The 27676-nt window shown below is 37.5% G+C and overlaps 2 protein-coding genes across 2 annotated transcripts in view; one reads left to right on the top strand and one right to left on the bottom strand.

The window, feature by feature from the left end:
- The window catches only part of LOC141386375 (uncharacterized), a 506139-nt gene that overhangs the window by 51790 nt on the left and 426673 nt on the right, over positions 1 to 27676 (bottom strand). The gene's annotated exons all lie outside the window — the stretch shown is intronic.
- Positions 1810 to 27676, top strand: part of ddx27 (DEAD (Asp-Glu-Ala-Asp) box polypeptide 27) — a 40240-nt gene continuing 14373 nt past the window's right edge. Inside the window, 15 exon segments of the mRNA NM_001002869.1 lie at positions 1810 to 2074; positions 2596 to 2748; positions 2847 to 2906; positions 5175 to 5394; positions 7383 to 7432; positions 7543 to 7626; positions 12496 to 12601; positions 13007 to 13180; positions 18387 to 18537; positions 18616 to 18715; positions 18833 to 18974; positions 22590 to 22743; positions 22826 to 22907; positions 24658 to 24835; positions 26295 to 26401. Coding sequence (NP_001002869.1) covers positions 2000 to 2074; positions 2596 to 2748; positions 2847 to 2906; positions 5175 to 5394; positions 7383 to 7432; positions 7543 to 7626; positions 12496 to 12601; positions 13007 to 13180; positions 18387 to 18537; positions 18616 to 18715; positions 18833 to 18974; positions 22590 to 22743; positions 22826 to 22907; positions 24658 to 24835; positions 26295 to 26401 — 1836 coding nt within the window. The 5' untranslated portion in view covers positions 1810 to 1999.

The following is a 27676-nucleotide window of genomic DNA, read 5'->3' as shown; positions in this document are numbered from 1 at the left end:
TGATTGTTTGAATCAAACTTGCTTACAATTCTCAATGGATGAACATGTGCTGTGTTAAACATTTGCAATCTGGCACATCAGTGCAATGCATGTTGTTTAAAGACTTTTATCGATTTATTTTTAGCTTTTTGATTAAGCTGGTTTGAATGTATAAGGTACATTTTATAACAACTATTTATTTGTCAGACTACTTTACTGTCAAACCATGTTGCATACAAATGCATTCAACAGACTTGTATGACAGTGTATTGCTGTAAAGGACAAATAAAACATGAGACAGGTGTTTAGAATATAGTTTATTTTGTTTGACCTGCAAACTTATTTAAACAAGAAACTTTCAGAAAACAGCACGGAAACATTATAATATGCGCGCTCATGTCATGAATATAACCCGCGGTTGTCTTCAGCAGTCCTTTGCTCCACAGCTCAGCTGAAAAACAAAGCAAAACATTACAACAGCCACACATACACTTAAAAGATTAGTTACCATGGTTTCTATTTTAAACTATAGTAAACTAAAGTTTGAAACTATAGTTTCAAATACACGATGAGTGGGCCTCGCTGCTCCCACCCACCATAACCCTCGCAGCAGTGAGGTCCCACTACCGGCCTCCTGTGTTTCCCCGAGGCTCCTCATGGCTTGTATTGATCCCTGCCTGGGGTTTACAAGCCGCCTCGCCTCAGGAAGGGTCAGTGTTCGCTGGAATGTTGCTCGGCGGCACATTTCGAGCAACAAACACTTAATATTCTTCGCGATATTGCGTTTATGTTCGGTATTGAACTTACCTTGGTCAAGTACAAACAGCAACACGGAGCGAACTGACAACACAGAGAGAACCGACGAGCTTTATAGGAATGCATATGCAAATGTTTACAATGCGACGTCACTGCTGTGTGAGTCTCGTTGTCATGGTGAGCGCTGAGGAGAGCACAGCTGATTGGAGCGCTCAGGCTCGGGAATCTCCCTTCACGGCGAGTTGCGGTCGGCTGAGGACAAAAACATTAAACGTATATTTTTACAGTTTTGGTGCTGTGTAATATTCTGGGATGCAGTAGAATATGGAGACAGTCAGATGAATATAATTAGACACAGATGCGGGGCATTAGAATAGAAAGTGAGCCCGGCTAGGACACACTGCTCTGACTCCTATTGATGGTAAGCTTCCTATTATCCAAGAACGCCATCTAGCGGTCACATAACCTAATAGCATGTTTACTACTAACCACCCCCCACGGTCAAAACGTCCAGCATTTGTCCATTTAATTACTTTATGTAATTTAATATTATATAATATATTTATTATATAATTAATATAATATATTTATGTTTATTTATATTCCTGTCACGTCTGTTTATGAGGCTGTTTGGTCTTTCATTGGTTTTATTCTGATCAGATATCAGATCGCTGATGATCTGGGATGCATTCCAGATGAAACTGGATAGGTCTAATCATTTTTTAGACAAAATTATTATAAACAAAATAAATTATGACTAAGCTGAAAAGAAAATGAATGGATCAATAACTGGCTTTACTTTTCAGGTGGAGCACTGAAGCCAAATAAAAACATGTTTACACACAGAAATCAGTATTCTTTCTTTGTGTTTATGGATTTTAATATCTTTATTTATTTATTTAGACCAGCCTTCTTAGCAAATTACATAGATTAAATATAATTTTCATTATCGTTATACATTTTATGAAACATCCGATTTTACGATTTTCGTCCTCCCCACCTGTAGGCGTCACTAACGCAACTATCAACCACGAGGCGCGTGAGAGTGACGCACTTCTGCTTTTTCAGCGACACACGTGTGTTTACGAACATGCAGCACCGATAGTGTGTCAATGTTTGTGGTTTATTAAACTGTACGATCAGATTTGTTTTTTATACATACACATGTAGGTAAAGATATAGACTCTGCACACTATCAACTGTATCATAACTTTAACCAGCCTGTAAAGTTTGTTAAGGCGCCTCAGCGCAGTCGTTTTCAGACATGGATCTGATCAGAACTATTGATGATGATGAAGAGGTCCCAGAAGAGCCGGATTCAGGATCTGATGATGAAGCTGTGAGTTCAACTACTCTTTACATACTGTCAGAAACTACTTAATAGTGTTTTCTTAGACATGTACCACGGTAAAACTGCGCCTTCTGTCCATAATACTTATGTTTTGTACTTCAATAGTCGATTATCTGCATATATACTGTAGTAATACAGTGCTTTATACATGTGCGTCTTGCTAAAACGATGCTATTTTGTGATATACCAGGGTAATATTGGTGTTTGAGCCTCATGTTATAGTAATACCATGATATTGGGTGAGTGTAATTGTAATGCTATGGTATCTGGATGTATTAATCAACATACTATGGTAATAACAAGTCATTTTAGGGTCAGTTTATGTTGTAAAAAGTGGAATAGCTTCATGTATTATTGAAATATTATATGGTCTTATGATCATACCACTTTCTGATAGCTGTTTGACCCTCATGTTATAGTAATACCATGATATTGGGTGACTATACATACACATACATGGATTTATAAATGCATTAAGAGCAGTTGTTGTGTATTTTGTGTGCGTTTAGGATCAGCCCATCGTGTTGAAGAGTAAAGAGAAGCAGGCTCTGAAGGCCCGCGGCTCAGGACACTTCAATGCAGACTTTGATTTTGGCGAGCGGGATGGCCTGTACAGCGCTGACTGGGCCATGGCGGATGTGATGGCGCAGCTGAAGAAGAGGGTCTGTCAGATTCTCGCACAGCACACACACATTCAACACACTGTTATGTCTATATCAGGTCTAATCTGCGTCATTTTTTTGAAATCTGCTTTTTACAGAAAGCACCCACAACCTTGGATGAGAAGATTGAGAAAGTGCGGAAGAAGCGTAAAGTTGAGGTAAAGAAAAGTGTGGATTTTTATAATATCTGTTTAAAGAGTTGCTTGTGTTTGGAAACTAACTGTAAGTTAATGAAGGATAGGATAAATAGGTTTTATTAAATCTTCAAAAGTCTTTATTTTAAAGCTATAAGAAAAATGACTGAATAAATTTGCTGCTCATTGCATGCCAAAAAAAAAACTGGTGCAAAAATTGTGCTCCAGATCTCTTTCAAAGACTTTTTTTTTTTTTTTTTTACCAAATTAATGTTTTATCTAAAGCAGTGGTTCTCAAACTTTTATCATCAAGTACCACCTTAGAAAAAAATTGTCTCTCCAAGAACCACCAAAATGAGCAGCATTGAAATACAGTAGCGTAGTTGGCCCAGTAAAGCAGCTACAACTCTGCACAGTTAAAAAACCTGGCAGATTACCTCAGAAATATAGGCTATATATAATATATGGCATATTATATACTTCATTTTTAATAAATTTTGAATTATATGTAGCATGTACATGACATTTTTCATTCCTCCATGTACCACTAGAAGGAAGCCCACGTACCACTAGTGGTACACGTACCACAGTTTGAGAACCACTGATCTAAAGCACATCAACAATTATTCTTATGATAGTTGTTAAGTGAACAAGAAAAATAATAATGCATTGGATATTTTATTCAAAAAATAATGACACTTTAAAAGTAGTTCAGCTTTTCAAATTATAAAAAGCCTAATAATAAATTAAAGTCATTTTAATGGATAAAATAAATGTACACATTTTTTCCTCGATTTTGTACATCATCTTATTAGCTTTTGGGAGAAACCTGTGATTTCTGGTCAAATAAAAGCTGGTTTAATAAAAGTAACTATGTCGGAATTTAGGAATAGTATATGAATAGTTTCAGGCTGAACTGTACATACACTCACCAGCCACTTTATTAGGTACACCTGTCTAACTGCTTGTGAAAGCAAATTTCTAATCAGCCAATCACATGGCAGCAACTCAATGCATTTAGGCATGTAGACAAGGTCAAGACGATCTGCTGCTGTTCAAACTGAGCATCAGAATGAGGAAGAAAGCGGATTTAAGTGACTTTGAATGTGGCATGGTTGTTGGCGCCAGATGGACTGCTCTGAGTATTTCAGAAACTGCTGATCTACTGGGATTTTCACGCACAGCCATCTCTAGGGTTCACGGAGAATGGTCTGAATGAGAGGAAATATCCAGTGAGCGGCAGTTCTGTGGGCGCAAATGCCTTGTTGATGTCAGAGGAGAATGGCCAGACTGGTTCCAGCTGATAGAAAGGCAACAGTAACTCAAATAAGCACTCGTTACAACCGAGCTCTGCAGAAGAGCATCTCTGAACACACAACACGTCCAACCTTGAGGCGGATGGGCTACAGCAGCAGAAGAGCACACCGGGTGCCGCTCCTGTCAGCTAAGAACAGGAAACTGAGGCTACAATTCACACAGACTCACCAAAACTGGACAATAGAAGATTGGAGAAACGTTGCCTGCTCTGATGAGTCTCCATTTCTGCTGACACATTCGGATGGTCGGGTCAGAACTTGGCATCAGCAACATGAAAGCATGGATCATCCTGCCTTGTGTCAACGGTTCAGGCTGGTGGTGGTGGTGTAATGGTGTGGGGGAGATTTTCTTGGCACACTTTGGGCACATTAGTAGTAAATGAGCATCAGCGCCACAGCCTACCTGAGTATTGCTGCTGACCATGTCCATCCCTTTATGAGCACAGTGTCTCCATCTTCTGACGGCTTCTTCCAGCAGGATAACACACCATGTCATAAAACGTGAATCATCTCAGACTGGTTTCTTGAACATGACAATGAGTTCACTGCACTCAAATGGCCTCCACAGTCACCAGAGCTCAATCCAATAGAACACCTTTTAGATGTGGTGGAACGGGAGATTGGCATCATGGATGTGCAGCCGACAAATCTGCAGCAACTGTGTGATAATATCGTGTCAATATCGAGCAAAATCTCTGAGGAATATTTCCAGTAGCGTGTTAAATCTATGCCATGAAGGATTTAGGCAGTTCTGAATGCAAAAGTGGGTCCAACCCGGCACTAGTAATGTGTACCTAATAAAGTGTACTATTCAGAAAGGGTAACATGCTTTCAATATATATGTAAATAAATTGATAAATGTTGCTAAAAGCCAGAGTAGCTAGAGGGTGTAAAATATTCAGAATTGAACTCAAGCATTCCTTTAATAAGAGTAAATCTGTTATTAAAAACAAATTATGTTTAAATGTGTCTTAAGGAGAAATCTCAAAAGGAAAACAAGAAAACAGAAACTTCAGCCTCTAAAAAACATGATGACCAAGAGGAGGAGGAGGAGGAGGAGGAGGATGATGAGGAGGAGGAGGAGGATAATGATGCGGATGACAATGATGCAGATGAAGTATCAGGTGGAGGTGATGATGATGATGATGATGAGGATGAGTTCTCATCAGCTGATGAAGAGGTGCTCAAAAAAGCAGGTTTGTGCAGTAGATCTGCTAATGAAAGTATGAAACATTGGTAACACTAAATAAGGTTGTATTAGTTTATGTTAGTTAATTCTAGGGATGCACCGAATATTCGGCAACCGAACTTATTCGGCCGAAAATAGTCAAAAAAGCCATTTCGGTGTTCGGCCGAATAAGTAAAAAGGCCGAATAAATTTTGCCGAACAATGACGCTTTTAATGATGTGATCAAATAGTAACCTGCGTAGAGTGAGAGGCGCGCGCTTTATGCAGCAAACATGTCAGCAGTGTGGAAGCGCTTTAAAGTGTAAGAGAAAGAGGCAAAAACGGCCGTTTGCAGACACTGTTCTGCTGAATTGTCCAGAGGAAAGTTCTCTGTCTTCTCGCCCCCTTTGAGCAGATAACAATAGAGATAAGCTCATCTCTGGCATACATCATACATTTACTTGCAGCACTAAAGCGTCTTTTAAACAAAGAGGCTGACACAGACCACGGGGTGAAAACAGCTAAAAGTTGGCTCTTAGAAGCTGTCAGGGCACGATTTAGTCAGGCGGACTCAGAACACCTGTACTTCATCGCGACTGTGCTTGATCCGCGATATAAAAGATCATTATTTGGATATGGGAAAAAAGCTGCGCACACGAGAAATGATCCAGGCCGAGTTGGACTTGGGAAAGCCGCTAGGTATTGGAGACGGTCAGGTGATGCACAGCGCAGGAGATGAAAACAGCGCAGGGAGTAAACGGGCTCGTACTACAGATGAGCCGCGCACCGACAGCCGACAGCGAGAGACTGTTTAGTGCTGCATCTCATGTCATCGATGAGAAGAGGAACCGACTTTCATGCGAGACAGCAGAGAAGCTACTTTTTATAAAGAAGAACCTGCCACTTTTCCTGAAGAAGTAGGCTAAGTAGGCTTATGTCTTGGACAGTTATTCATTTGTTGTCATCCACATTTTTTTGCCCCATTCAATGCACATTTGTTGTTGTAGACATAGTTACATTCTTTCAGCAGTCAGTTATAGGCCTAACATAGGCTATTCAAGAAGGGGGGCTTCAAAGATGGCCAATTAATTTTTATTTTATTTTACTAATTTATTTATTTTAAGTTATATTGTGCTTTGTTTGTATATTATCTGCTGGAATGTTTAAAAAATGTTCAGTGTTATTTTTGAAATTGTATTTTTGTTATTTGATTTATTTCTCTTAAAAGCAACACAAAATAGTAAAAAGATAGTTTTTACTATTTAATTATTGTAATGGTGAAAAAATTGGCAAACTAAATGGAAAAAAATGCAAAACACAGTATTCGGCCTTCGGCCAAGCAATTCATTATTATTCGGCTTCGGCCAAGAATTTCATTTCGGTGCATCCCTAGTTAGTTCATTCACTAACATGAACAAGCAATGGACAATACATTCACTATAGTATTTGTTCATGTTCGTTAATGAAAATACAGCTGTTGGTTCATGTTAACTTACAGTGCCATAGCTAATGCTAACGAGCATGACTTTGTATGTTAATAATGCATTAGTAAATAGTGAATTATGATTAATAAATGCCCTACAGGTATTGTTCATAGTTAGTTCATGTTAGTAAATATATGAATCAATTAAACCTCATAGTTGGCATTTCTGTGTGGAGTTTGCATGTTCTCCCCGTGTTGGTGTGGGTTTCCTCCGGGTGCTCCGGTTTCCCCCACAGTCCAAACACATGCGCTATAGGGGAATTGACAAAAGCTAAATTTGCCGTAGTGTATGTGTGTGAATGAGTGTGTATGGGTGTTTCCCTGTGATGGGTTGCAGCTGAAAGGGCATCCACTGTGTAAAACATATGCTATATAAGTTGACAGTTCATTCCGCTGTGGTGATCCCAGAATAATAAAGAGACTAAGCAGAAAAGAAAATGAATGAGTGAATTAAACCGTATTGTAAAGTGTGACTGAAGCACTTTATTGTTGCCTTGTATAAACAGTTTTGATATTTATATTGTTTCTTCCAGACACTTTAAGAGAAAAGCAGAAGAAAGGAAAGAGGAAAATGGCAGACACCGTGAGTATGAGAGTCCTCTTGAGATGTAAACTGAGTTTTCCATTATAATTCTCTCTGCTTGTGATGTTCTGATGGTTTTCTCAGTGTTTTAACGTCTTCATCTTCTCCAGACTGAAGGCTTTTTTGAAGACGCGTCTCAGTATGATGAGAATCTCACCTTCCAGGACATGAATCTGTCCAGACCTTTGCTGAAGGTGAGCCTGACTGCATTCATTATCAATTAGACATCATTAAACATCAGCGTTTGTGATGAAGCTTCAAGAGTCTTTTTAAATTGATTCATTTTTCTCATTTCTCCTGCTCTATTACAACCCCAAATCAGATAAAGTTGGGACAGTATGGAAAACGCAAAGCAAAAGAAGTGATTTCTCAGTAATATTTGACTTGTATTTTATTATAGACAATATAACAAGCATTATTTGATGTGTTTCTCGTAATATTCGTTGTTTGATTCCTATTTTGGCTCTTGCAACACATTTCAAAAGAGTTGTGACAGTACAGCATTTAGCACTTTGTAATGTTGCCATTATTTTCACAACACTTAACAGTAGGGATGGGAAGATTAACCGATATGTATCGATACGCGGTCATGCGCGTGCACGATGCGAGTGCATCGGTAGAGCAGCAGAGGATGAATGAAATTTTGGAAGCAAATCGAGATGCATCGGTTTTTGCGAGATGCATCGGTTTTTCCACGATACAGCTTATATTTTTAATATAGAATGTATTTTTTATTTATTAACAAGTGTTGTCAACCTGTTTTTGGCGCATAATTTAATCGACCTACTTAAAGTAAGCCTTAGCAACGGATTTGCGGATGTGTACACTTACACTACAACTGTATCAGGTGTGCGGATGAAGCTAGTGGTGCGCCCTCAGAAAGCGCGAGAAGCAAAACAAACATTTTATTCCCCACTGAGTTTTAAATCTAAAGTATGGCAACATTATGGATTTAAGGATGGACGACATGACAGGACAGATGCAATTTGCAAAATGTGCCGCGAGATCTGAAATCTCACTTGAAGCGGCGCCACTGTGTTGTTGTGAAAGCTCCATCTTCCAGTGGACCTCTATTCTGCCGCCCTATGCGCGGATATAACTGAGGACGCGCCGGAGTCGCGGACCTCTGTTCTGCCGCCCTATGCGCGGATATAACTGGGGACGCGCGTGTGTCGCGGACCTCTATTCTTCCGCCCTATGCGCGGATATAACTGAGGACGTGGGTATCGCGGACCTCTATTCTGCCACCCTATGCGCGGATATAACTGAGGACAAGCGGGCGCTGATGGAGGTGTCGCGGACATAACTGAGGATGCGGGTGGTAAAGGGGGTGTTGCGGACGCCGCCCTCTCTATACTTCCGCCCTAGGCGGCCGCCTAGGTCGCCTCTATGGACGTGCCGGCCCTGTTCATCTTTTTGAACACAGGTTTTGAACACCTCCTTCTGTTAATTTTTATTTAATTATAATAATAATAATATTAATAATAATAATAATAAAAATAATGGGCGTCACGGTGGCACAGTGGGTAGTTTGACCACCTCACAGCAAGAAGATTGCTGGTTTGTTATATTTTTATAAGCCTGTTGTTTACAGTGACAGTGATGTTTCAAAGCAGCATAACACTGCTAGTTCACCACCTTAAGTTTTGAATATTCAGTGGCAAAATATATCTTTGTAAAACTTGTTTTCATAGTTGAAAAGTTAAATCACAATTCTTGTTGTGCAATGCTAAACCTTTATGTTGAAAGAGTGCAAATATATATATTTTAATATATATTGCACTTATACATTCTGTTTATCTTGAAAATACTTAAATAATATGTGCTATATGTTCTAAAATGGCCCTCTACTGTAAACTGACACTCTGGCTCTGAGAGAAAAGCCAGTTTGTAAAAAAAGTCTTGGTTTTGCTTGGTTAATAAATAATCAAACTCATTCAATGGCACAGCATCCTCTTTCACATCATCTCATAAACTTGATCTAATTAGTTAGTGCTGAATTATCGCATCGTATCGTGATATGGGTGTGAATCGTATCGTGTCGCATCGCAATATGTCACAAATGTATCGCTAATATATCGGATCGTATTCTTTGTATCGAGATGCGTATCGGATCGGCATTATAGCTTAGATGCCCAACCCTACTTAACAGACATTTAGGGACTGAAGACACCAAGTGATGAAGTGTTTCATGTGTAATTTTGTCCCATTCTTCCTGCAAACAAGTCTTAAGGTGGGCAACAGTACGCGGTCTTCATTGTTGCATTTTGCACTTCAAAATGCACCACACATTCTCTATTGGAGACAGGTCGGGACTGCAGGCAGGCCAGTCCCCAGCATCCTCTTCTTCAGCAGCCACTACTTTGTAATGTGTGTTAAATGTGGTTTTGCATTGTCTTGTTAAAATATGCATGGGCGTCCCTGGGGGGAATACAGAGTTAAAAATAAAACAGTAATCACCTTATTCTTTGCTGACAAGCAGGCGCTGCCATTTGAATCTTTTTGGCACGAGACTATTGGTCTCATTCACTTCTATTCATTTTTAGACATTAAAAACTGCTCGTTTCTCTGTATAATGTTCCAAACTGATATTTCCTTATTATATTACTCTACTTGGTCTGTATAGTCATGCAAACATTTGTTTGTAGAGCAAGTAGTTTGACCGTTTTTTGCCGTTTATTATTCCTAGTCATTTCTCCCATGGGCGACTGAATCGGAAGTTCTAAGACAATCGCGAAAAACAGGCGCACTTCCGCATTTTAGAATAAGGTCAGTAGAAGGGAATTACAACAACAATTAAGTGCATTTAACTCGAGCATATTGCATTAAGTATTTTTTTCAGCAGTCGAAATGTCTTAATTTGAAATCAGGGAATCATAAAAAAAAAAATCAGTGAAGAAGAGTTTACAGTTTGAGACAGTCAGCATACATTTTGTTGTTTTAATGTGCTACTTTCCAAATAACATAAGGATTTTAGTAATTTTGTCCAATACCAAAAATTCAGAGGAAAATCTAATCTTTTCTTCAGCCATTGTTCTAAATTGTACTTTTATTTAGTTGAAATATTATTACTTTAGTTTAGTTTACACTTCACATATTTTTGCTGCAAGATTCTTTTGGAGCTAATTTTTCTTGCATTCTAATGTCATTGCATTTTTTGTTGATCAATTATTTATCGAATAAAAAAAATCAAATCTAAGTGAGTGGCTTTCAGAGCTAGGCCACTGTATAAATGTGTTTTAAAGGGGACCTATCAGCCAACAATCAGTTTTATAAGGGGTTTAAGCACAGTTGTGTGTCAGAAGGTCTGTCAATATATCCAGCCTCTAATGGTCAAAATTGTATTAGTTTTATTGTTTATAATCAGACTTGATGAAATCAGTCTGCAGAAACACTTTGATTGACATTCTGCCTTTGTACGTGTCATAAGAGGGGCAAAGCCCCGCCCACTAGTGACCATCTCTCCCTCATTAGCATAGAACATCAAGTTTAGTTTTCGAATCTGCCACTATGCTGACACAGGCATTTGTAGCTCCGCCATTTTTTTTAAAAAGTGCACAATCTCATTTGCATTTAAAGTGACAGTCACCTAAACTCCATTAAATTCAAAGCCTAAAAGGGTCAGTTTCAGAGAGTTAGAAGATATTATTTGTGTTATTTTGAGCTGAAACTTCACACACACAGTTTTGGGGGATCATAGACTTGTTTTGCATCTTGTAAAAAGTGGCATAATGGGTCTCCTTTAAAGGGCCATGAAACCCCCTCGTTTCAGCAGGGTGTTTTCACACCTCTACTTTGGAAAAAGTCAGAAAACTGCGTGGGCGTGTCCAGCTGGGCGTGTCCAGCTCTGTTTAGGGGGAGTGTCGGAGGAACTGGGATGGTGTGGGAATGTATACATGGACATTACATGGACACTGTGTTTACATGGACATCTGTAGTCGAATTATTTGCCAAATTATTAAATGGTGGACTTTAACTGCAGTTTGGCTCTTTCATTCAGGGAATTCATTCATGCCTCTCGCAACAAACGAGATATTTGATTCGAGGAGCTGCTCTAAGCGTGTACTTTTCATGCAATGTTTGATACCGCACGGCGAATGAGAGAAAAAAACTCAGCATTTCCCGGAAACTTAGATGCACACGGCAGGTAGCGTCAGAAAGCCGCGTGTGTTATTCCGGTCACTAAATGCGGTGAAAACCCTACACAAGGTTAAAGTTTGGTTGTGGTGCTAACATGTTTACACTCGGTGCAATAGTTAGTTCGATACGAACAAACTGAATAAACAAAGAGCACTGCTCGCTCACTTACCAAATCTGTAGAGACAGGACAATCACCAGCAACTAGAGCCGCGTCTTTATTAAGAGGAGACTACAAGTGAATCCGGATCTCAGCGTTTGCAGATGAGAACAGCTCTCAGGTAAACAATGTTCCTCCTTAGACACGTAAGTTATTGTTGTCGAGCGTCGTGTGCACTGTTAATCCACACGTGATCCAGATGAGCTCTCACAGAGAGAAAATGAAAACAAAACTTAACTGCAGCAAACTATAAAAGCAACACTTCACGCTTGTTTTGCCAACACAACGTGGCGTCTCTGACATCTAAACACTGTGACAGTAATGAATATTAATGAAGTTGCACAATAGAGCGCTCTGATTGGTTTGAACCAAGCCTTACTCATGCATTAATGCAGCACACTGTAAGACGTAATAAGACCCACTCTGGTACAGACGTCCAGTCTGCACGCTGGAATACACGCTATTATGTCATGACCGTGACGCAGCTTCAAAAATTCGTTTTAAACCGGAAGTACAAATTTGCTTGAAATAACGCAAAAACAACCAATTTACACTTTTTAGTGAAATATAGGTGTCCTAATAGTGTTTTTAGCAGTGTGGGACACATATACGACTGTCAACAGCTCATAAAATGTGTTTTGGTGTTTCGTGACCCTTTAATAATATGTGGCTAGAGCAGAAGAAATGTAGAGTATTTGACAGCAGCAGCTGAATGCAGTTCTGATGCAAATCTTTCTTCTGGTCTTCTGTGTGTGTGTTTATTCAGGCCATCTCTACTATGGGTTTCAAGCAGCCCACTCCCATCCAGAAAGCCTGTGTTCCGGTGGGTCTTCTGGGTAAAGATATCTGCGCATGTGCTGCGACCGGCACCGGTGAGCTCCTGCTTCTGGCTTGTTCATTTAACCACATTAATTTAATTAGACCTCACGTTGTGTCAATCGCACTGACACACTGCCTTAGACACTTTGCATTTGGCCATAATCAATAAATCAATCATCGACAGGGAAAACCAGCAACAATCAAGAATGCAGGATTATATGCTGTCATGGCTTTGCAATCAAAAAATGTTAATATAATGGAAGTCAATGGGGCAAAAACAGCCACCAACATAACGAAAGGGGAGTCAATTTGAACGGTACACAAGGGTTAAATGTAACTCTTAATAACCTGCAGATACCCTGTTATATCGTCAGTCTTGGTTTAGAAGTAACTGGGGACTTTACTCATGAATCTACAGTGTGTGACGTGTTTGGATGCTCTGTGTGTGTGTTTCTCAGGAAAGACAGCGGCCTTTATGTTGCCGGTTTTGGAGCGTCTGATCTATAAGCCGCGGGAGACTCAAGTCACGCGTGTGCTGGTTCTGGTGCCCACCAGAGAGCTGGGTATCCAAGTTCACACAGTGGCCCGTCAGCTGGCCCAGTTCACCACCATCAGCACATGCCTGGCAGTCGGTAAGAGACTTTACTTTGCATTAATTCAACAATGAACCATCTTTTAATAAAAACAAAATTAATAATTCATTTAGATTTCATGGCCACCTAGTTTTTAGCTTATTATTATATATTCAGGGTTCATACGGTCATGGAAAACCTGCAGAAGACATGGAATTTAGACATGGCATTTTCCAGGCCTGGAAAAGTTTTGGAAAAACTGATAAAACCCACAAAGTTTTGGAAAGGTCATGGAAATTAGTCAAAAAAATAAACCCGTTTACTTGAATATAGGCTTGTTGTCTTTACTTCTTTTAAGCCCTTGGCCAAAAACATGCTCCCACATTAATACTGCTGTGGAAGCATCATCTAAATAAATTATACATGGATATAAAAATAAATTTAAACTAAATGGATTGTTGTGTGTCTTATTATATGCTGTAATAAATTTAAACATGTATTGGTTTTCTTATTATTTACCAAACGTACATCAAACATTAGGCCATGAAAATTTTCGTCAAAGTCTTGGAAAAGTCATGGAATTTTAGTAGTAAAGATGTGTATGAACCCTGTATATTTTAATAACCATATTTTAATTTAACTCTTTTAAGGGTTTCATACATTTGTCACATGCTTTTGCCACTTTCATTGTTGATGGTTCTTGAAATAATTGATTTTGGAGGTACAATTATTTGTGTTTTAGTAACTTTCATTCAGCTTAAGTTGGGTGAAAATGCTTGTTTAAAGTTTATCTAATATATATATATATATATATATATATATATATATATATATATATATATATATATATATATATATATATTAGGGATGTAACGGTATTGTAAATATCGTCATACCGCAATAGCAATTTTTTTAATATAACCATAGTTGCATGACTCGATTAAAAACTAGGTCTTCTGAGAAAATTTGCTCAGGCGAATGAAGCGAACCGGAGGTAGCGGGAACTACAATTCCCATCAGCCTAGGCGTGGCCATCATCCTTTGCGGTCTGTTGTCGCTACAGATCCAGTAATGCGGAAATGGAGTGTGCTGCTAGTAGCGGGGAAGAAAAAGAGCTGGAAATGATCGAACCTAAAGCGGGTTTTAAATCGGGTGTGTGGAAGCATTTCGGTTTCTTTTTAAAAAGATACAAAAAAGGAGAAAAGGTGACAGACAAAGAAAAAAACAGTATGCAGGCACTGCCAGACTGTGGTGAAATATAAGTCGGGGAATAGGCAAGGCAAGTTTATTTATATAGCACATTTCATACACAATGGCAATTCAAAGTGCTTTTCATAAACAAGAATAAAAGAAACAAGTAAAATAAAAATATAAACAAATAATAAAAATGCGTAAAAACAAAACAAAGCATAAAAACAGGTAAAATGTGATATAAAAGAATGAAGAAGAAGAGAAAAACATGATAGTGCGATCTGTCGGACGCAGCACAGTGCTCATTCAGTAAAGGCACAGCTAAACAGATGTGTTTTCAGTCTTGATTTGAATGTGCCTAATGTTGGAGCACATCTGATCATTTCTGGAAGCTGATTCCAGCAGCGAGGAGCATAGTGGCTAAAAGCCGATTCACCCTGCTTTGACTGAACTCTTGGAACTTCTAGTTTATATGATCCCAATGATCTGAGTGATCTGTTAGGTTTGTATTCAGTGAGCATATCTGTGATGTATTTACGTCCTAGGCCATTTAGTGATTTATAGACCAGTAATAATACTTTAAAATCTATTCTGAATGGAACTGGCAGCCAGTGTAAAGACCTGAGGACAGGTGTGATGTGCTCTGATTTTCTGGTTCTGGTCAGAATTCTGGCTGCAGCGTTCTGGATGAGCTGCAACTGTCTGTCTTTTTAGGAAGACCAGTGAGGAGTCCATTACAGTAATCCACCCTGCTGCTGATAAAAGCATCAACAAGTTTCTCTAAATCTTCACTAGAAACAAAGCATCTGATTCTTGCTATGTTTTTGAGATGAATACGACTAAAAACAGTCATGGGGACTGCAGAACACAGCACACTTGTTAGATTGATGCAGACATTGACTTGTACCGCAAAGAGACCTCTATCTCACTCATGGCTTGTCCTCTCAAGTGGTGGAAAGACAATGCACAACGTTACCCACTGCTGTCAACCTGGGCCAAGTCATATCTCTGTCTCAGAAAATATGAGTAAAAAATTTTAGTCCCAAATGAGAGGGTTTTTTTCTGTTGCAGGGGACATTGTAAATGCCCAGAGATCCCAGCTTTTACCAGATTATATTTATATGATAATTTTCCTTAAAACCCATCTCTATCTTAGTGAGTGAGTGATTAAATGTTGAATGTGATGAGTTTTCAACAATACTAAATTGAAACTTTATTATTTTTTTTAACGTGGTTTAATCATTTTTTGTTATTAAAATTGAAAAATTGAAGTTCCTGTTTCAAAGCTTACAGATAGATGGCTAATTTGTATGTCATTAACACTTTTGGCACTTTTTTGGAGTATTTTCATTAGTTTTGTTTTTCCTGTAAATTAAATTAAACCGAGGTATTACCGTACCATGAAATTATGATACCATTACATCCCTAATATATATATATATATATATATATATATATATATATATGTGTATGTATGTCGCACAGTATATCATTTCAGCATCAATATTGCAATGTGCACATCTGCAATAGTCACATCACAGGATCTGAATGTTGAGCTGGGATTATATTGTTTAGGATTAGCCACAGTTAAAATTATACTACGATTCTGGAGTTACTGCAGAGTTTAACCATAATGGAGTAAAAGTTGATCATTTGAACAGGTTTTTAAGTGCTAAAAGAGTTTAAATCATTCAGTCATGAGCAATTTTACCATTTATAACTTAAATAGAAAATCATTTCATTGAACTATTCAAGCGGCAAAGTCTTTGCAGTGTTGTTTAATGCTTGATTTCAGTTTCTGTACCTGAATACAATATGACTTGAGCACTGTTCATTTCACTTTTAGATTAGCTCTATGACACTTAGCTGTGCTTGGAATTTGTTTATTACATTATTTTATGCATGATTTGTTCCTCAACAAAATAATGCCAATCAATTGAAAATGGTTAAATTGTTTTCAAATGGAGCTCTTCAATTCATGTGGGGATGTTGTATTTATATTGTGAAATATATTGCAGAAACACAAAATATTTCAATGTCGGATTTTTCCAATATCGTGCAGCCCTAATATATATGTGCATAACTATTTTTTTTTAATAAACTAAAACTACTTTTAGTATTTGTTAAAGTCGCAAATTTTTGTAATAGTATGGGCTTTTAATAGTACTTTAACCACTTAAACTTTGCGTGCCCGGCACCGGGGACAAAATGACATCATCGGGAGAATAACTATAGGTTTAAGAGGTCTGTCTGCATCAATAACACCATATGACCTACTGGGTGAAAGCTTAGAATGTCTATTTTCAACTGATACACGTCACTTTGATATTTGTTGTACTGTAACAAAGTTATTTACACTTAATTTACACTCGATGTATATCTCTATATCCCCCAATTATGTACATTGTTCAGTATGCATATTTTTCCACATCGCTAATATTAGACACACAATGGCAAGTAATACATAAAATGAAAGCTCTCATTCCCAATAATAAGGATCCATCGTTATTTTTATTGATTTACAATCACATATATAACAGTCTTCGAATGAATCAAAGTATAAACTTGTTTTTTGTAAACATACAAGAGAAATTATTGATCATTTGCTCCGTGAGCTGCCGGAGCTAGCACAGATAGCCCAACAAGCTACACCATCTTTTACCTTAGGTTGTCCTCTGCAAAATGAGTTTATTTTCAGTGTTTTCTGAGGAAGTGTGCATCAGTAAACCCCTGCTGTGTCTTGTAAGTGCCAAATGCAACAAATTAGGGTAGTGATATTCCAGATGTATTACACATCACTGGAAAGGTGAGATTCTCAGCTTTACGCTGATGTATTGCGAGCCTTGATCAGCCAATCAGTGACTGAGATATTGCATGACAAACAGGAAGAGGGTTGTCCAAAACAGAATGTGTAAAAGTCACAGAGTCACTGATTTCCCACCCTTCGGTTGAACTAACATAATTATTGCATACTACATGATAAAAACAAAATTCTTTTTTCTAGTGTCTCCTGACAAATGCTGGTAACAATCAAAACAGTCTGCAGTTTGATGGAGCATACAGGGCCTGGGTTATACACTTTCTAAATCAGGCTTTAGAACAAAAAAAAAACTAAAAGCGGTTTGTGTTGAGGTGGTTCATCATAGGACAGACGACATATATAATAATATTTATCACTTTCAGCAGTTCTTTTTGTAATTTCAAAGGGTTTTCTGTAAATTGACATTGAGATATTGCATTAAATATACTGTTTGAGGGTATGGGGAGACTTCAAAAATAGGTAGGCGGAAATAAATAAAAAAAAATAGCATTTTTCTTCCTTGCAGTTGGAACAGAATTATTTTCACAAAAATTATTATAAAGAAAAAGTTCATTTTTCCTGTGTTTGCTGACACCTGCTGGAAAGAAATAAAATTGTTTCCAGGGTGCTGCAACTCTCCAATACTGATATGCACATTTCCAAACTTCAGTTTATATATATATATATATATATATATATATATATATATATATATATATATATATATATATATTATTTATGTAATTTCAAAGGGTTTCCTTTCAAATGATACCAAACTTTTGTATTTACACCACTGCATGTGGGTATGGGAAGCTTTTTAATTTGGAAGGCCAAATTCAGGCGGAATTACCCCAAATAGCCCCAGAGCTTAACTAGTTTACATTTACATTTAGTCATTTAGCAGACGCTTTTATCCAAAGCGACTTACAAATGAGGACAAGGAAGCAATTTACACAACTATAAGAGCAACAATGAATAAGTACTAAAGGCAAGTTTCAGGTCTGTATAGTCTAAGAAGGGAAGTGTTAGTAGTTTTATTTTTTTTAATTTATTTATTTATTTTTTTTGTACAGTTAGTTAGTGTGATATTCAAAGAGGCAATTGCAGATTAGACAGTTAACCTGTAACTAGTTTCATCTTGTGATAGTGGCTGTTCTACTGTCCATTGCATTTAAATAAATATGACGTCTGTATTGGGAATATGATCCAGCATTAGATGCAGTGTGTTATGAATGTAGTCATGAGTGTTGTGTTGTGTTTTGTGGTCTCTATCAGGTGGTCTGGATCTGAAGTCTCAGGAAGCAGCTCTAAGAGCAGGACCGGACGTCCTGATCGCCACACCAGGACGGCTGATCGACCATCTGCACAACACGCCATCATTCGAGCTCAGTCAGATCGAGATCCTCATCCTGGACGAGGCTGACAGGTGACTGGAAACTTCCTTAAACACCCAGATTTACTAAAGTATGTCTGGTTGTTTACTCCTGTGTGCGTTGTGTGTCAGGATGCTGGACGAGTACTTCGAGGAGCAGATGAAGGAGATCATCCGGATGTGTGCCTATCAGAGACAGACCATGCTGTTCTCAGCCACCATGAGTGAGGAGGTGAGTGCACTAAAAAGGGTTGTCATCACATTGGTTATGTGCCACATGACACTGTTTTTGTTTCTGAATGTTAGCAGGACTGATCTGCATTGGTGTGTTTTAAAAATGTCTCATCAGGTGAAGGATCTGGCATCCGTGTCTCTTAAACAGCCGGTGAGGATCTTCGTGAACAGTAACACAGACGTGGCGCCGTATCTCAGACAAGAGTTTGTGAGGATCAGACCAAATAAAGAAGGAGACCGAGAGGCAATTGTTGCAGGTAAAGTGCACTAGTGAGTGCTCTTGATAGTCTGCTGTCTACATAAGTTCTTCTAATTTAATTGCATTCGTATAGATTTGTGAATGCAAGTGCTTTTAATGACCAGAAACTCTGAATCCAAGTCACTTGACATTGATTTCTAGTAGAATTTGCACAAAATATGCACATTTATTTTACATCACATTCAGATATCTACATTTAATATTATATATATAGTGATTATACTAATACTATAGTACTATAACCTATATATATTATTAGTGTAGGCTGGTTAATGTTGATTCATATTTTATATGACATTTTATTTTAATTTTCAATATAAATGTAATGTTAGAGATTTATTGTTTTATTTTTGTACATAATTTCTTTCATATTTTTATCCAGTTTATTTATTTTTATTTTATTTATTTTAAATTCATAAGATATCAGAAAGGGTCGTGGCTGGAATAAAAATAGGACAATAAAATAAAAATAATACAAAAAAGGCTAAAGTGAAATATATAGTTATTGTTTTCAATTAAATTTGTCGATTTGAAACGTATATTTACATTTTTTTATGCATAATCTTAATATTAATAATTTAAAAAATGCATAATCACACAGAAAATATGCACATTTATTTTACACCATGTTCAAATATCCACAATTAATCATAAAAAATTGTGAGTATTATTTTAGTATGATTTATATGATGTTGATTAATATTTTTTTCAATTTTGAATATAAGTCTTATGAGTATTTTAATTAGTTATTTATTTTTTATTAAGATATTAAGAAGCAGAGATGTATAGTAACGAAGTACAATTACTTCACTACTGTACTTAAGTACTAAAAGGCAGTATCTGTGCTCTACTTGAGTATTGTTTATTTCTCCTACTTCCACTTTTACTTCAGCTCATATTTTCGATGAGTTTAATACTTTTACTCTGATAGATTTTTTATGTGCTGCATCGTTACTCGTTACTAGGGGTGTCAAAATTATTGATATCGGTTCAGTAATAGATCATAACCGGTTATTACAAACTGACATAATTTATCTCCTATTCGCAATGTCGCAGTAGGATACTATGGCGAAGGAGGCGAGGGCGAGTAAATAACACTCTTACTACAATGAAGGCCGCACAGCACACGAGCCGCTATTTCACTACTACTGGGAAATACTGTAAAACTCCATCTTTACCTCCCTGTCTCTCTCTCTCTCTCACACTTTGGACATTTGAACCGCTGGCCTGTTTGTGAGGTGACTTTTCCTCTCCTCTCGGCTGTTAAAGTGATACTTGTGGATCCTGACACGAGCGAGCCTGGGGTGTAGTGATGGGAAGTCCCGATCTTTTTACTGACTCAGATCTTTGAGTCTCGTTCATCAAGATGAACGAATCTTTTTTCGAGTAATTTCGTTCATTTGGTTCAATTTGCCAAAATATTATTAAAATGTCACGAATTGCTTCCAAACACATCTACAACTAGCCCAAAAGGTTGACTGCACGACAAATAAGTCATAAGTAGAATATAATAATTCAATGTTTACCTGCTCTTCTGTCTATGAAGGTATTGTTGTCGCTCACCTCTTCATGTCTTCAAATGTCAGGGGTTCATTCACGTTACACTGACAGTCACATATAATCTTAATCAATGCACAGTCTGAGCCGATAGGAGCCATGACTGTTCGCTCATCACGTGACAGAATGACTCAAACCCGTGGACTCGAGAGGTGAGCGGATCAATTCTTTTTCCGGCTCTAAACGCATATGATTGGCTTCTGCCAATGTGATGAAGACTTGAAATTAACGATACTACCTGCACAAATGTGCGCACGCGCGGATGAACGAATCACTCCTTGTGAGGACTCGTAGTTCCCGAGTCATATTGAAAATTTGTTCAAAAAGTGTGTCTATTATGGATGACCTGTAATAACCGTGTATTATGTGTGTATAGACTGGAACCGCGACTGTTTTTCCCGCCATCGCTGAACAGCGCTTTCATTTCAAAAGCCGATCACAGCCCTTTCTGTTGAGCAGGTGAAGACAATAACCAATCATAGGGGTGTAAGACCTCGTCTGTCAGCACTCAAAAAGCAAGCGGGATCATATTTACATGAGTTTATTTGCTATAAATGCTCACGCTGTCTTCTGTGCGTGTGTTGGAGTTTTGTTTGATACAATCAGAAAGAGTGTTTCCTTTGAGCAGGTCAAATTAAATGTACAGTTCATAGATCTGTGTTAAAGGACAAAATTGTATTACAAACAATATATAAATTAATATATTTGTATATTTTAATAAAAAAAATTCTTGTTGTGAAGAAAAAATCTAATTATGTATGGAAGACATCTTTAATGCACCAAGATATCGAATTGAACCGAATCGATGGCATGATAATCATAAAGCCCCATTCACACGGGGCTTCAGCGCCAATGCTTGACTGAAGGCGTGTCTGAAGTTGGGGCTGAAGCGATCGTCATAGCAGCGTCAGCCAATGACATTCAGTCAGCAATAGGCCACTGTTTAGCAGGTGTATTTGCATACAGTGATCTGATTGGCTGACGCTTCAGTCGGCGCTTAAAGTTGAGCAAGTCCCAACTTCTGCAGCGAGCAACGCCTCTGAAGCGTCGCCGATGGATCCACAATGCAGTTCGTCAACGCCTGACGTCACCCATTCAAAAGGGGGAATGGGGCATAACCGAACCAAACTGTGAGACCAGTGTAAATTCACACCCCTACTCCTACAATTATAGACCTTTTTCTTGGCTACTGCATGGAGGGCGCCATAGTGACCAGCGTTTTCCGGTAGAATGCTTAGAACTTCCGTTTACAACCGGTAATCTGCCATCTGAAAATGGGTTTCAATAGCGTTTTGAGTGGATTACGGAGTGTTTCTGTGACACACAACTTTGAAAGGTGTGTGTTAAAACCGTTATCTGTCAGATCTGTGGTTCAAGCATGAGAGAAAAACAGTATCATAAGCCATGTTTCTTTTCATTCTGCTCAATCACGTGCAACTAAAAAAGATATTTCAATAAACAGAACAATATGACGTCTTTTGACTGCTTTCTTTAATAACTACATTGCACAATACTTGTACTTTTGCTTTCAGTACTTGAGTTGTACATTTCGAAATAAACTATTTGCAAGACTTGAGTACTAAAAATGTTGATTACTTTATTACTTCCACTTAAATATGGTGCTTAAAGAGCACTTCTGCTTCTACTCAAGTCACATTTGATAGAGCACTTGTACTTTTACTTAAGTCTGGGTCTCTAGTACTTTATACAACTCTGATAAGAAGGCAATAAAAAGTGAATAAATCTAAATAAAATTAAGATACTGGATGTAAGGATACAATAAAATAAGATGGTAAAATAAAAAATGCATGCAATATTAATTTAATTTAGTCTATTTTAAATGTATATTTAATTGTTTTGCTATTTAATAGTTTATTTCTTTATACCAACACAGATTGCTGTGCATTCTGAAATTACATATTCATGAGTGATACATGCAACGTCCAAAAATTAGGCATTTAATGTGTATATGAATAATAAAATGCTGTGTAGTTTTGGATTGGATTTTTGTTCTCCATCATGTGCATTAAATCCAGCCTCTGTCCTCCCTCCGCAGCTCTCCTCACCAGAACCTTCCAGGATCACGTGATGCTCTTTACGCAGACTAAGAAACAGGCTCATCGCATGCACATCCTGCTGGGGCTGATGGGACTGAAGGTCGGAGAGCTTCACGGAAACCTGTCGCAAACGCAGAGATTGGAGAGTCTGAGGTGCTGAGAAGAGCTGCGGGAAAGATAAACACAAATGCATGACGTCTAACGAAACACTGAACGCTTCCTCATTGTGTTTCAGGCGCTTCAAGGATGAGCAGATCGATATTTTAGTGGCCACAGATGTTGCTGCCAGAGGTCTGGATATAGAGGGAGTCAAAACTGTGAGTTTAGTTTCTACATGATATCAGTGTTACTGTATTCCTGCACAAGTCAATAAAATAAACGTTATATAGAGAAACAGAGTCAGGCCTTTTAGATGAAAGCTCTTTGGCCTTCACCTTTCATTAGTGCTGTCAAATGATTAATCACATCCAAAAATAAAAGTTCATATGAAGAGTTCAGATGCAAAAACACCTAAAAGCCATCTGAAACTTTCCTCTAAAATGAGCATTTTCATCAGGCTTCTGTTTGTATGTTCAGTTATATCACTTTTATGGCAAAGTAAAAGTCCTTTTCCTGTTCTTCAAAGTGAAATATCTCAATATAAACAAAGGAGGCTGAGAAAAATGTGAAAATTTCTGACGGCACTTGGAGGTTTTTGCACCTGAACTCTTCAAATATACTGTGTATTATGAACATGTCAATGTACGGAGTAAAATGCATAGATATTTATTTAACATTTGTATTGTGTAAATATTTTATTCAAAATGATTTTCAAATATAAAATTGCACGCGTGCGTGTGTATATAGTTACACACGTGGTATAGAATAAATGTACACGCATGCATGGTAAAATGCTGAAATATTTTCACATATATTTGTGTGTGTGTGTGTGTGTGTGTGTGTGTGTGTGTGTGTGTGTGTGTGTGTGTGTGTGTGTTTGGAATTTGTGTTTTCTGAATATTTGAAAATATTTTCCTCATATGTTCATGCATAAGTGTATTTATATATTTTACTTATTGTATTTATGTTTGTAATTATAATATATATATATGATATATATGCACAGTTTGAACAAACTTTAAAATACTAAAACATATTTAGTTTTTTGTGCATTATGTAAATATAAATGCACACACATACATAGTAAAATGTATACACACACACACACACATGTATTTATATATACATAATATTTATGCTCAGTGCAAAAACTTATAAACAAACTTATTTCGCATGTGCATTAATTCCATCAAAAATATTGTGATTTCACAACACAATATTCATATTGTGTATTATGTATGTAGAAATGCACACATACATAATAAAAAGCAAAAACATTTGTATATTTATGTTTGTTTATATATATAATTTGTGTGGTGTAAATATTTCATTACAGAATAAAAAAAAATCTTAAATGTATGTATGTGTGAACGTATGTACTGTATGTGTGTTTATGCACAGTGCATAAAATCATTATATAAATACAAACTTTTATTTTGTGTTACATTATTCACATCAAAAAGAAACGTATGTATAATTTGTGTTTACTGTGTATTATGTGTGTGTATATATATATATGCACACATAGTAAAATGCACACATATTTACATGATTATTTAATTTGTATTGTGTAAATTTTATTTAAAATTACAATTCTCAAATATATAGATGCATGAGTGTATTTATATATACATTTTATATGCAGCAAATACTTTTATTTTGCACATGGATTAAAAAAGGTTTTATTTGCATAATATATGTGTGTAATATGTGTATGTCTGTGTATGTGTGTGTGTGTGTGTATATATATATATAATTGCACACACATGCACAGTAAAATGCAAAAGTAAATGTGTGTATTATTTTTGTTTATTTTAGCATAAAAATATGTAAATTATTTGCATATAATTTACACAGAAACCTTAGATAAACACACTTTTATTTTGCATGCATCAATGATTGCATGATTTAATTTTTTTTCTCTTTTTTTCTCTGATGTGTCTCATCCAAGTGTATTTGTGTTTGCAGGTGATAAACTTCACGATGCCCAACACAGTGAAGCATTACGTGCACAGAGTGGGCCGAACGGCTCGTGCAGGGAAAGTGGGCCGCTCTGTGTCTCTGGTGGGAGAAACCGAGAGGAAGATGCTGAAGGAGATTGTTAAAAAAGCCAAATTCCCCGTCAAAGCTCGGGTCATTCCTCAAGGTAAACGCATCTTCTGTTGAATTAATCCTGCTCAGTTATGGTGCAGATCCATTTTGTGGTGTTTTTTTTTATGAATCTTTCAAACTGATTTATTTATAGACTAAATTATAATCAACGTTGTAACTATGCTTTTTTCACAATTAAAAATATTAATAAAATATTTTGTAACATACTTATTTTGTTAAACCACCCATGATATCTTTAAATAATTCATTTGATGTCAGTCTTTGTCATTTTGTAGTGTAATTTATTGATGATTACAGTATTTATTCATATTTTATTTGGTTTCACTTTTAGGTTTACAGTTGGAATTTTATTTTGTAACTCGTCTTTTATTTATTTGCATTTTGCATCTGTATTTTTCTTTCTGTGTAGCTTCAGTAATAGCTCTAGCTTTAACTTTTCAGTAATTTGTTGATGGTGTGAACCTATACTGGTCTCACGGTTTGGTTCGGTTACGATTATCATGCCATCGATTCAATTCGATATCCCGGTGCATCACGGTGCATTGACGATGCTTTCCATATACAGTGTTATATTTTAGGGGGGAGGCTATAACAAACTGTCTGTATAAACACACAGACACACAGCAACACACTGTCTCTCATTCAAACACGTACACAAACATAGACAGCAACAAACAAACACACACCAACACTCACACACACACACACACACACACATACACTCAAGCCTTCACAACAGGGAGAGCTCGCGCTGAGCAGAGCAGAAAAACTAAACAAAAAATGAAGCAGTTTTCCGACGGTCCCTTACTGAGAGCTCCTCTCAGCGCGAGCTCTACCGGCTAAACACATATTGCGAGGGTTTAAACGAAGCAGTGCTCGTAATGTCGAGCGAAAAAAAAAGAAAGACAGCTGTGAAATATAACCAGCTTTGTCTTTTTGTAGGAAACACACTTTAGATCTTTTTAGGATAAGAGGTTTTTGAGTTATTGCCGTCTATAACTGAATGTGTGTCAGGAATATCGAAAACAAAACCAACTGAACCGCGCTCATTTCTGGCGCCCCCCTGAATGTACAGCGCACTTAGTGCCTATGGAGCGTTGGCTGAGTGTTGTAAATACTCACGCTCACCTCCCTCGCGACAGAGCGCATAGGAGATAAATGACGTCAGTACATAATAACCGGTTATGATTATTACTTAACCGATACCGAATTGTCCGCGTCAGCATCGCGGTGCACCGAAGAAACAATTCATTTTGACACCCCTAATAATTTGACTACAATTAAACTTAATTGTTTTATTAGTTTTTCCATTCACTACATCAAATGCATTATATATCATTTTATTCTGCCATCTTAGTTATTAAAAATACAAACTATTTTAATAGTTTTGTTCCACTAATCTCAGTGCATTCTGGGATTGCGCATCTATGCATGATGCATTAAAGTGATCTTCTAATTCTGGCATTGAAATGCGCTTTTGCATGTTCTCTCAGAGGTGATCCTGAAGTTTCGGGATCTGATTGAGAAGCTGGAGAAGGACGTGTACGCTGTGTTATGCTTGGAGAAGGAGGAGAAGGAAATGGCCCATTCAGAGGCACAGGTCTGACTCTCGCATGCATTCAGAAATTATATATGCAATAGGGCTGCACGATATTGAAAATACTGACATTGCTATATTGAGTTTTTACTGCGATTTATGTATTGCAATATGAATATTTCATAAGATGAGCCGATTTGGAAATAATTCCTAATCTTATATCGGTTGGAAGCATTTGTAGAGTAGTACATCTGCAAAAAATCATACGAAATTACACTCCGTAAACAGCAGTGAGTTCGGTGAGCTGATGACCTTCATGGCCAATAACCATCATTTCTGTTGAGCATGTGAACACCCTGGCCAATCAGCACTGTTTGGGAATGCGCTAAACCGCGCTTAAATGTTAGCAAGAAATGGACGTTTTAAAAATTTCAGTACCGATTGCGACCCAATTCCAGTATCATGACAATCCTAAATCACAGGCCTTGAAAACCCATCCAAATAAAATCCTTTCATATTTATTAGAGTTAAAGTCCATATTGAGTAACGCTATTGGTCGAAAAGAGCAAGAGAGGCAGAAATACAGGCAGCTGCGTCATTAGCCCCTTTCACACATACACACCTTTCCGGAAAATTGCCGGCGATTTTCCGGAAAGGTTGTATGTGTGAACAGGTCCTTTTTGAAAATACCGGTAAATTCGTTCTGGCTATTTCCCGGAGAGAGAAGTTGTAACATTACCGGTAATTTGCCGGAATGCTGCGCTGTGTGAACACAGAAGGAAGATTGCCGGAAAGTGCGCGTGCACGTCTAGAACGTGCTGACGTGAGACATCTGCTTTAGCCAATCAGAACAGTCAGACGCATTCACGTCCGCGTAGTTTGTGAGAATAAAAGCCTTTGAATATTTTCCCAGACACATTCAGCTGCTAGAAATTAGTCTGATCACGTTTATTTGTTCTTCTTAATGCCAACTGTGTTAATAATTATCGATAAGATGCTTATGATAAGCCGTTGTTTGTTTACCTTCAAGCTTTGCGTGTGCCTGTGAGCGCCTGCACACGCACATATCATTAACATCTCGACATGCGAAAGTGATCCTGCGAAAGTTGCTCACAATATTGATCATCCACAGAGTTTGTAATTTAGGCAAATGTTTACAAATACAAGCGCAGCCGTTTAAAGCTCATTTCTGGTTGATGATGTCAGAATTTACCGGTATTTTGGAATGGATGTGTGAATGCTCTTTTCGGGAAAATTCCGTAACGTCCTCGCCTGTGTGAACACCGCTTTTTTGAATATACCGGTAAAGTCGTTCCGGAAATTTTCCAGATATTTACC

Source organism: Danio rerio, chromosome 6 (genome assembly GCF_049306965.1).
Source record: "Danio rerio strain Tuebingen ecotype United States chromosome 6, GRCz12tu, whole genome shotgun sequence".
In the NCBI taxonomy this organism is placed as follows: Eukaryota; Metazoa; Chordata; class Actinopteri; order Cypriniformes; family Danionidae; genus Danio; species Danio rerio.
The sequence above is the reverse complement of the archived record's forward strand: the minus strand, read 5'-3'. Positions and strand labels throughout refer to the sequence as shown.